Source organism: Vidua macroura, chromosome 1 (genome assembly GCF_024509145.1).
Source record: "Vidua macroura isolate BioBank_ID:100142 chromosome 1, ASM2450914v1, whole genome shotgun sequence".
NCBI lineage: Eukaryota > Metazoa > Chordata > Aves > Passeriformes > Viduidae > Vidua > Vidua macroura.
This window is the reverse complement of record NC_071571.1, coordinates 35,988,464-36,000,479: the sequence shown is the minus strand read 5'-3', so window position 1 is coordinate 36,000,479 and position 12,016 is coordinate 35,988,464. Positions and strand designations below refer to the sequence as shown.

At 35.9% G+C, this 12,016-nt stretch overlaps 1 protein-coding gene across 6 annotated transcripts in view; it reads left to right on the top strand.

The window, feature by feature from the left end:
- The window catches only part of TBC1D5 (TBC1 domain family member 5), a 317,972-nt gene that overhangs the window by 121,122 nt on the left and 184,834 nt on the right, over window positions 1-12,016 (top strand). For all 6 annotated transcript variants that reach the window (XM_053978144.1, XM_053978285.1, XM_053978212.1 and 3 more), the window contains one exon: window positions 11,289-11,424. In XM_053978144.1, coding sequence (XP_053834119.1) covers window positions 11,325-11,424 — 100 coding nt within the window. In that variant the 5' untranslated portion in view covers window positions 11,289-11,324. The remainder of the gene's footprint in view (window positions 1-11,288; window positions 11,425-12,016) is intronic.

Below are 12,016 nucleotides of genomic sequence, written 5' to 3'. Positions count from 1 at the left end.
ACTAATAAATTTGGTCAGAGAGACAGAAAAAGAAATTAAAAATGGGGATTCAGAATGCTTTAATGATTCAGATATTGGTGATATCTACCTTAAATATTCTTAGAAAGTCATACTGGTCTGTCTAGCACAGACAAGAAAGCTATCTGAAAAGGCTTTCTAAAATCAAGAAAAATTTAATCAAGGAGGTTTCTAACCATAACTTGTTTACATCAGTTATATTTTTTTTTAATAAAATGGGCTTAAAAGCTTAGCCTCAAAGCTGTTGTCAGCTTTCTGTGTGGTATAATGACAGCTGTTGTTCCAACACAATTCTTCAAATCTGTTTACCATTTTGAGGGAATTCCAGTCCTTTTGGTTGATTACATGCAACAAAACTTGGTATTCAGAGAACACTGGGAGATTCAGGCATGTCATAGTGGTTGCTGAATTAGAGAGAGCACTCAACAAAGCTTAATTTATTTAGGAGCCATCAGTCTATTGTATATCTAATAAAAATCAAAAAGCTTTAGAGAATCTGCCTGCTGTTCTGCTCTCATTCCCCAGAGCAGAGGAGCATATATAAATCTCAGGGCCACGGATCTCTTAGCCACCAAGGCCTAAGGTCTTGTTTTGCTACTCACCTGTTGTCCACAAATGTCCTGCAAAACCAGGATTTTGTTTCTTGCTGTGCAGTATGTGCTGACCCACTTCTTAAGCAAAATCAACCCTGGACTTAAGGTAAAGAAAATAGAAGTAGTTGGTGACAACAAATTTACTGCCAAACCAAGAAACCCTTTTAATTGCAACTCACACTTATATTTCCCCCTTTTAACAGTGTATTTTCTCTGTATTTCTGAATTGATTTATTTTACAAATTCTTATTGTTACTATAAATTGATGGTAAAGTTCTGCAGAATTAAATACCTTTTTAATAGCCAGATTTCTGCTCCTATATAACTTTGCAAAATACTGCTTTCCTGTTTGCTGTTTAAGAGCGTCATCTGTTTCAGGTTTTGAGGTGGTTCAGGCAGTGTGCTTGATGTACCATGCTGCTTGCACTGGGGACTTCTGTGCCTCTGTTTTACATGCTCTGGCAAGCAGCAGGGACTGCCCAGAAATTTTCTTCGGAGGAATAAATGCCTCTATGTAGCAGTGCATTATAGAAATCATTATGCTACAGGGGTTTTATCAGCCTGGCTTCTCTGTGTCTGAAGACTTCAGCAAGACCACTTACTCCTTTGGGAGTTTAATGTGCATGTACAGGAAAGTAGAGAACATTTCATCCAGCTGCTCAAAAATTGTAATGAAAAATATGAGAGTAGGAAGAGAGAAGAAAATAAGTTGTAACAGGTAACACTGTATTAAGAGATCAAATTATTAAAGAAGGAACATTATTGCACTATAATTTTGTCCCATTTATAATATTTTGAACCTTGGCAGTACTAAGAGTTCCTGACTACCAGAAACAAAAGCTGTGCAGCAGGATGTACTGAGCAGCAGAGTGAACTTTCTGTGAGAGGAAGAGCCTGTCCTGTCATCTTTCTTAGTAGCGTGGAATACAGTGATACGTTCCTGCCACAAAAACCCTGAGTAAAATATTACTCATAGCAGAAGTGGTATCTTGATATAATATCTTCATGCAGTCAATTACCTGCTAAGTTAGCATGTTTCATCCATATGAAACTTAGATTGATGTTTACAAGTCTAAGAGGTTTCCTTTGCTTGAGGTATTTTATTTTATTTCCTTTCATTTAGATACTGTTGTTTGAAACTCACTACATCCTAGGTATGAGTAAGCATTGTACAAAAATATTGAGCCTCTAGAGGGGCTGCTGTGCATCTTGCTTTTGTTACTGTTGGTGTGGCAAGGCTGAAAAGAAGCAATGTGAAGAGGCAGTACATGACAGAAATACTGTGCCTTACACAGACTGAGCCTTTAGGTGTGAGAGGGAGCAAACAAGGGAAGATTCAGCACATTTTTTTACCAGGAGTAGCCCTAATTTGAGCCTTTTTTCCTTTGAGTATGACTTTCAGACATAGGTAAGCTACTACTCCTATCGGCAAAAGTAGTGGAAAACCCTTGCAGTCTGCAGTCATTGCACTACAGTAGAATCAGATTTCAGGTTTTCCGGTGTAAGTCTGATTTCAAATCACTCATTAGGATTGAATCACATAGGTGAACATGGGTTATGGGTCTTCATGTTTTATAGAAACTTCATTTATGGTACGAAACAAATTCTGCCTCTCTCTGCTCCTTTGAAAATGCCTATGAAATTCTCATATTCTTTAGCAAATGAGGTTTCCACCAACTTTTTTTGTACCTCAGCATGATACCATGCTGCTTTAGCATCTGCATATCTAGAAGAGAAAACTAGAAGAGAAGGATTTGATGTAAATGCTTCTGTGCGTGCATAACCATGCTGGTGTTTCTATAAAAATTCTGTCAACCCCTGTAGGAAACTGTTTTCTAAAAATAGTGAAAGAATAAAGGCTGAATCCAAGATTAATTGCTTACTGCTTTAAAGCTGTGATATCCTAGAAACTTACTTCATTGAATACACTTTTAGTGTCTAAGTTAGTTACTATCATTTTAGGTAAGGCTGCAGGCTAAGCTGCCATTTTTTCCAGTTCACTGTTTTGATGATTTCTTTCAGCCTTGACGTTTTTTGGCCCTTTGAGTTACATTTGTATTACTAAAACATAAAGTGTGTAACATAGCATGATGCCTGTGTGTTTCTGAAAGTAAAACTCTTAAATACTTAAAAGCATATGATAAACAGCAGTAAACTTAACCATATTTGGAAGAACAAAGCTTTAATTTAAATTATGTTGAACTGTTTTGTAATCAGGTAGATAAATTATATTCTAAAATAAAACAAAGTATTTCTTTCATTTAATGAGTTTCCAGTTGTTTGAATCTTTTTAATATGAATAGGGTTTTTACCACCTCTTGCTCACTCTAAGAATAGGGTGTAGCTTTTTAGTTGAATGATGAGTTGATTTGAACTCTTACGGCATTTTTCCTTCTTCTCTTTCACCTTCATTAGGGCAAAACATTGTTTATTTCAGTTTTATGTCATAGGTTATATTTTCTATGCTCTTAACTGGTCTTCTTGCTTCTCTCTGGACTGCAGCAACTGGTCCTTGTCCTGTGCTGACTAAAGATAGATACAGTATTTCAGCTCAAGCATTAGCCATGTCAGACAATGGGAAGGGATTTACACATCTCATTTTTATCAGCTGTTCTGACTACGAGGAGCCTTTATTGGAGACTTCAGTTGAACAGAAGACATGTGAAAATGCATCAACATCACGTTTTCACATCTGGTGCTAAACGTAGTTTTGGTCGGTGGAGGAATGGTGAGGGCACAGGCTACATTTAGCTGTTGACTTTGGATCTTTTTTTTGTTTGCTGGTATTTCTTTTTTGCAGTCAATGTTAGATCAAAGTTGTGTTCTCTTAACAGCCTCACTGTGGATTGGTCACATAGGTTTGCATTAAGAATAGCTGTAGTTCTTTGTTAAGGCGGTGGGATTTGTGATTTCTTTTGGTTTTTTTGGAAATTCAAACTGCAAAATGGAGGCTTACATTGGCTGGCTATTTCGTCTTTTTTGTTTGTTTGGGTTTTTTTTGTGAGACCATACTGAACACATAACTATAGTATCAGGTATTTAAGATGGTTTTTAAGATGGTTGATGCCCTTTATACCTTCATTGTCACCATTTTCAGTGCAGAAGAGAGAAGTTGTTTAGCTATAAATGTCAGGTTACACTGTTCAGAGCATTACATCTTGAAAAAAATTGTTGACCTAGATGAAAGGGGGCTGTGGCTATAAAACTTAGTGGCAAACATGACATAAGGATTTTGATCCTCTCTGTGGTATTCAAGTTTTTCTTCCTTAGTCAAGCTAGTGTTTCTTGCAGAATCATATAACGTCAAGAAAACTGAAAACCAGCAAATACATGAGTTTGTTCCCTGCTTGTAACAAGTGCGTAGCTATCTTTCAAATTAATAGAATTTTAAGTTTTTATTTAAGGAAAAGATTTTTGTCTTTTTTTTTTTTTTTTTAACTATCATGTAAATTACCAGGAGAATACTTTGCCATAGTCCCAGGCTATTTGTGTTGTTTCTTATCCCTGACATTTTGATTCACTACTGAATTTATACTTTGCATGTTTAAGTACTGGTAAGACATGAAAGTTGTAGAGTTAAAACTGTAGTCAGTGCTTCAAAGCTCCTATGGTAATTGTTCTTAGGTACGTATTCCTTTACTATGGCTCTCGAGACAACTATTTAATAGACAACATTTGAATAATACAAATGTGCGGTTGGTAAAAATGGATTAGGGTTTCAGGGTGGTACCAATGGGTGATATTTAATATTGAATGACATGTATTAAGACAAATGCTTTTATATATAATTTATTTGGCATTGTAAATGCATTTATCTTGTGAGATACAGACTCCCTGTTGCCACATGAAGTATTCTGGAAAGGTTCAGAGTAAATAAATAATAAAACCACTTTGATATACAATCTAACAATATTAAATATTAAGACTTTCACATGATTGATTTTAATACTTAATTAACTTATTTAAAGTCCAATGTAACTCTGTTTTTGTATTAGAGATCAGACAGGAAGAAGTTAAAATGCAGGAAATGTTATTAAATGGGACAAAATTAATTGCATTTCATGACCATCAGACTCGTTGGCTGTTAACCTGTCCATCAGTGGCATGATCTTGTTTGTTTTGTTCTGGAACCCAGCTGATGTTAATGTTAATCTGCTCCACCATGTCAGACCATTTTTTATGTTTGCATCATTCTATTTTAATGATACATAATCTGATACATTCTATAAAAGAAAACTGACTTGCTTTATCCTATCCAAAGTTAGTCCAATTGTGCACTTTTCTTCTGACTTACTAAGTGTTCTTCCCTAGGCATGTTTTTTCAGTGGGTGGTGGCAACCTGTGGAAGTGGCTGAGTAGGAATCTTAGCTGGTTTTGAGTTGCTCTGTGTGTGTGGGAGGGTTGTTTGGGTTGGTGGAGTTTTTTGGCGGTTTTTCCCTTGGAGGCGCTGGGACTAGTATCTTCTATATTTAAATAGAGATGGTGGTAGTAAAGAGCTCAAGTGATGGAGAGGAGAAGATCACAGTGCTGTGAGATAGATGGTCTCTGTGGCCTAAGTAAAAATCACTCCTAGAGCAAAGAAGAAAGCAGTGAAAATTATAGGTAAGAACAGATTTTTCAAAAATACCTATTAAGGAGTGTCCTGGCAAAATATCCAGCTTGAAACAGATCAAATGGTCCTCGTATCCTCATTTTCCAAAGTTCATATTCAGGACTGTCTTCTACTCAGCCCTCTAGTTAGCATACTTTTTCTTTTTTTAATTCTTGGTTCAGGATGAATAACTTAATTTGGCCAGCATAAGAAAACCCATGATCTGGGACTGCTTCTCGATGATTTGGAAGACATCTGTGCTTCATTGCTTTAAATAAACACAATGCATGTTTATTCTCCTAATATTTAATTTCTTACCGACTTTAAAATGTTTTCCCATTCTGGAAAATCCTCACTTTAGTGTTCTAACATGCTTGATTACTTCATAAACCACAAATGAGGGGCAGAGTTGTAAACCCTCATAACATGATGCTGTCAAACATAACAAAACATGCATAAGACCATTACCACATCAGACACTTGCTTTAAGTGAGGTCGTTTTAATCAATTTGACTTCACAGGGCAGCTAATTTATCACTTAGCTAAACAAGTATTTCCTCTACTTGTCATCAATTTAAGTAATTAAAATGGTAAACTTTGGATATGGCATGAAATAAAGGCCCAAAGACAATTTGGAGAAGGTGGTTGATGCAGTCTAATAGAATGAGTGCAAAGTATTATTTAAATACTTTGGTATGCTTCAGTAGTTTTCAGAAATGTGATATTCAGGTAGCTTTGCTGGTACTGATGGAAACTGATTTTTCATTTTTAGCATATCCAAAATTCAGCAGCATTGTTCAGCTTTGTCCTCAGAGTTTAGTGGGTTCTGATTTTTCTTTCTTCAGGCATAAAATGTTTTGTTCTGTTGCTTGATTGTTTAGAAGAGGATGTCAGAGAGCAAGAGTGGAGCAAGTGCTGCAACTTGGGCAGTTCTTCAGCCCTCATCCTGAGTACCTCCCCAGGCCTGCAGTTCCTCTTCTTACATTTTACCATGGGGAGAAGGGAAGTGAGGAAAAATGAGCGTTGTACAAGCTTTGCCTATTTCTGTTTCACCTACTCAGTTACACGTTCAAAATACCCTTGCTGAAAGTGATTATATTTTCTAATTTTGCCCAAACAATATGAATACACTTCACTTCTTAAGCATTAATTTTGATGTTTTGGTGTGTTTTGTGCTTTGAGTAAATAATTTTTCAAGGTCTGTATAAACAGTGATGATTAAGGGAAACATTTTAGGTGGGTTTAGATTTTTTAGATTGAACTAAACTGCTTATTTGAATACTGAATACTTTTATTCAGTATCTGTGGCAAGTGAAGACATTAGTGAATGTCTTATGACATGAAATAAGGTACATATTCATGTTCAACTGTGCTATGTTTTGTTTATGAAATACTGTTTTATCAACATTTTTGAGATAAGGTTAGTCTTACCACTTGTAATAGAGAATAGTCTCACTGCTAAACGAATGCAACAAATTTTGTTTCTATTTTGAACTTTCCATCTTCTTAATGAACATCAATTATAATAATTTTATTATATGAACATTTATTATGATCTTATTACAGATGAATCTTCTGCCTTGTACAGTTCTGTGTACCTGTTTTTGCAATGTTTCACCCAGCTCTGGTCCAAAAGTAATGAGTGCTTCACTGGCAGTACAGCTAATGATAGAAACAGATCTCAGTTAGACTTTCATCTTTGTCTTGTATTTCTATCTAGCTAGAGATGACTTCTATATATTAGCTGAAGTGTGGCTGAATTGAGGCTGTTGTCATGGACAGTCTGGAGAAGAAGTGGTTTTTGTTTTTCAATGTTTTAAATGTAATTTTGTTTAAGCATTCCAAATTCACAGGTTTGTATACAGGCAGAATGGCAATGCTAATGAAGGCATGATTATATAAGACTGCTTTATGGCTAAAGGTGGTAGAAATCACATAATGTGTTAGAGTAGCTAATAGGGAAGGCAAAATATTTGTAAACTCTTGGGTGAATAAACCTTCTCACATCTAAAAAAGAAGCAAGCAACTTCCAAGTAAGTACTAAGTACTCACTAAGAGTAAATACCCAGTGAAAAAAAGGAGAGTTCTCTGAGTTACAATGGGTATGGTAAATCAGACTATCTAATGCAGCAAGTAGTTTATATCTGCTGTGTAGAAAGAGGTTGTTAGGCAGATGTCAGTAAACATCAGTTAAGTTTTTCCTGATGAAAATAACTTGGTATTCTATCACCTATGGAATACAGAGGAGTCCGTGGGAGAGGAGATGATGTGCTATAAGCAGGTACCTCCACAGAACCCTTTTCATATCTGGCGGAGTTCTGTGTTGGAGTCCGTGAGCCTGTCTCTCGAGGGATTTTTGGTCTCTGTTGAGAACAGATGCACTGACAAGCTGCCTTCACTGAAAGGCAGACTGGATTCACCCCACGTGTGTTGCTCAGTGAGGAGCAAACCGGTGGCACTGTCCTTAGTGGCACATGAGGGCTCCTCCTGTTACTTATGGTCAGTAGCCAAAGAGTCTCTATGCCTGCCTTTTCCTTGAGCTCATGAGTGGATTCATGTTTCTGCTAATTTCAATGACTAGATGAATGTTTCATACATGGTCTTAATTATTTTCTCATGTATATTACAGAATAGTTGAACTCCTAGTAGTGGGAAGCATGGCTGGTGTTTGAGTTCTTTAGCCCTTCAACTTTGGAGGTTAAAAAAAAGTACAAATAGATGCTTTCACTGAGATGTTAGGGTTAGCCAGAATCAAGTCTTATAATCCAGTAATTGAATTTCAGGGGTTTATAACATTTTTATTGTTTCACACTGAGAATGGTTTTAAATTGTATCTTATTTAATATGAACAATATGTTATAGGCCATTACAAATCAACCACAAACTTGTGAAGAATTAATCTGTCTGAGTAAGATCCCAAGTGTAATTGTAATTGTTTAATAGTTCCCTTTGCTCTTTATTAGAAGAGCAGAAAAGAACTTCAGTATAAAACTGCGAAGAAAATTGCTTGGACTAAGGAATGAAGACTAATAGGTAGTGATACTTTTTAACTCTAACCATATGTATCCATAAACAAACACAAATAACTGATTAAATCACTGTGCAGATATCAAAAGTAAATCTATTCAGCTGTTTAAAGCTGCTCTAACAGTCTGTAAAGTAAATTATGGTGCATATAGATAGTAAAGGTATGGCATTTGGGGAGTATTTAAAAAAAAAAAGGAAGGTGGATATAGAAGAGAAGGACATAGAAGAGCAAACTTACTAGGGCTAAGTTGATACCATGTTATGGATGTAAGACAGTGTAAGTCTGAAACACACTGTGTCATAATTAAATGGTGGCTGCTAAAACTACAATGGCTGGTAAGGTCATTTTGTGCCTGGTTCTCAGTTTGAAAGACACTCGGGTTTCTGCTTTGGTCAGATTGTGTAGCAATCTCTGAAGGAACATAAAAATAAAAAGTTAAACTTAAGCAGCACAGTTTGAAAAAGCTTGTAATTTTAGTGAAGACAAAATCAACTGATCAGTAGAAAGATATTTACAGCTCTATAGCAGAAGGAACAAGAGCAGCAACTAAAATTCCAGCAGGAAAAAATTACTTCTGCAAAGTTGGTGGGGGTTTTGTTTTCTTTCTTTAAATAAATTATTTTTATTTGTTTAAAATATCAGGTATTTATAAACATTTCTTTATATTTTTGCAGCCATAAGACTACAGATAAATGTTATTTAAGGGGCTAACAAGTTTGTAAATATTTTTCTTCAAGATACCGTTCATGCAGTTTTCATTGTTACAGTTTTAAAATTACATAGGAGTCACGTGAGGTATGCATACATTCATAGCACATTTTGTTGAGCCTCGTGTAGAGTTGTTCAAGGCAATTCTGTGGTTTAGTGGCATGTTTTGTTATGACTTTATGATTGTAATAATTTGACATAAAGGTGTACCACTGCTCAAGTGTAAGTCCTACCTTCCCTCAGTTGCTGGCTCCTAGTTCTCAGGACCTTCAGATGCTCTCTTCTAGCTAACCAGAAGTGAGATGGTGTGATCATTTCATCACCACAGTAACACAGGTGCCAGGGCAAATAAAGGATAAACCTCTCAGGGAATACAGCTGAGACAGCATACTTTTAAAAACAGCCTGGGTGTACTGGTTTCAAGGAATTCCCTAATAGTGGACCATCTAGGTTTGTTTATTATTTAGGGGTTTTCTGGGTTTTGGATTTTTTTTCCTTATCACTTACTAGGAAAATTAAGAAGGCATAGACTGTAAAAAGGTCTTAAAAATCCCAGATCCCCTTCATTTATTGACAGTAAACTGAAGGCATAAAGCCTACGTGGTCAATGCCATACCTTCTAGGAACCAAAGGAAAAGCATTATTGAGTGATTTCAAATTCGTTAATATGCTAGTCCTGAAAGTGTAGATGCATACCTCTTCCTGTATCTCTTTTTATATTTCTTTCTAAATATAATTTTCTTGCTGTTAGAAAGTTATGATTCTTGTAAACAAAGCAGTTAAAGAAAGTGATATTTAAAACTCATCTGGCAGTCATAGGTAGCGACTTAGCGTCCTTGGGTAAATCAGACCTATTTAGCTGGCTTAGGTTTTTTTGTGTTGTGAGTTAATAAATTGCTGTACAGTGACTAAAATGCAGTCTTGACAAATGTACTCTTGCACTGTTAATGCACTGGAAAGGCTGTTTCTCTTTCTTATGCAATGATCATAACATCGTCTGCTTTTCACCCTTTTATTGGCATCCTCTAATTTGTTGCAGCCAGTATTAGCTTCCAGCACTCCTCAAATGGACTTCTAACATAGTTCTTGTTGAGTTGCTTGATAGTGATGTGAGTGCTGTTCAGGAGCCTGTGGTGATGAGTCTGCATCACCTACTTCCTAAAGTTTCAGTTCTGCCATTATTTCCCTTTTGGCCTTAATTTTTGGAAGATGTCTTTGTAAATGTTCACCAGCTAGTTGGTTATTTTTCTTAAAATGCTTCCTTAACATCATCTTTCTAGAAAGCTGTCCTGATTTAGGAATGGTATTCTCCAGTTAAGTTTTCCCACTGAAACCATTGCATGACACACACAGATCGCTTGCTGACTCCTCCCTTCCCTCCCTCCTCCCTGCAGCAGGATTGAGAGGAGAACTGGAGGCACAAAAGGTAAAGATCACAGGTTGAGATAAGAACAATTTACTGAAACAGCAATAAGGTAAGAAAAATGAACAGTAACAGCAATGATGCTAATGACAAGAAAAGAAACAAACAAATGACAAGACAAGAAAACAAATGTTCTTGCTCACTGCAGAAACCCCCACAACAGATAATAACCAACCACTCCCTCCAGATTAGAGCTGGCATTACCCAACCACTCCCTTTGCCATACCTACTTGACCAAAAAACATTCTTCCCAGAAAAGACTCCCTTCTCCCTGCCCTGGTAGTGACATGACATGGTATAGAAAAACCTCTGGGCCCTGGCCATCCCACCTCCTGGCTACTGCAAAACCAAATTCTTGCCAGAACCAAGGTAAAAATTAATATAAATCTTGATAAAACCAAATTCACCTATCATTCTCTTTTTGTATGTGTGTGTTGATGTTATATTATACTGGAACTATGATTTCTGAAAAAGAAGTGGTTAAAAAAAGGAAGATTTTCTGGGATGAAATGTCTTGGGTCCAAAAGAATGATGATGATGATGGCCTTTCCTTAGTTTTGCTCTATAATCTTCATCATGCCCAAGAACTAGCATCAGTTCTCCGTGGAATCAGACTAAAAGATGTGTAAGGAAAACTAGAAGGAAGGAAAGAGGCTCTTGCCTTGTTTTATAGTCAAAGCCAGGCTTGGACTTTTACTTGCAGTGTGATATTTGTAGGATCTATAACAATTCGTTTGGAGTCTAAATAATACAACATTTACAAGGTTCAAATGGAAACAGTATTGTTCTGCTAATTAGACAACTAATGATGATGATGTGCCTGGAAAATAAGGGGAGATTTTAAGTACTCTTGTTCTTGACTCGTGTGGTTGAAAAATAGTTGAAGGAATACTGAAGTTTTTGTTTCTCTGATTTTTTTTCCTCCAGATAAATACTCATCATTTGGAATTTACTACTGCCAGTATGTTTCATTCTGTGTCTGAGACCAGTCACCCTTTGCAAACAGAAGAACAAGAGATAGGCATTGATCCCTTGCAGAGTTTTTTGAACAAGCCAGGGGAAGGTGAGTTAGTATTTCTGTACTTTTTTTTGAGTTTATACCTTATATAAGTGTGTCATAATAACTGCACCTGTCATAATTTGTTTAATTTAGTCAACGAAGTTGAACAGGACAACTTAAAGAACATTTCATAGAGTATATGAGGAGCACCCTGACACTAATGAAAACCACAAAAAGTCAACTTTCAATTACAGGCAGAAGCATTAGCCAAATGTTTAATGCACTGTCATCCTTTTTTAATCATAAACCAAACACTGACTTCAGCATAAGAATATTGAAATGGAGCATAACTTTATGTTATTTTTTCAAGTATGGACTCTTTACACTGCTGTGGTTTAGCAATCTTTTTTGTTTGTTTGTTTTCCTTTTTTTATTACTTTTATTTTCTTTATTTTCTTTTTTTTTTTCTTTTTTTCTTTTTTTTTTGTTCTGCAGTAAAGTTCAGTGTGTTATTTTGGATGAAATTATGCAAATAAAAAGTCTGATTTTTTTTTGACTCATCCCCTATGTTCTTATTTGAAAAAATATCTCAAAGCTGAGATAGAATGAATAGGCTCTAAAGATAGAAATTACTACATAACCTGAAACAAATTAG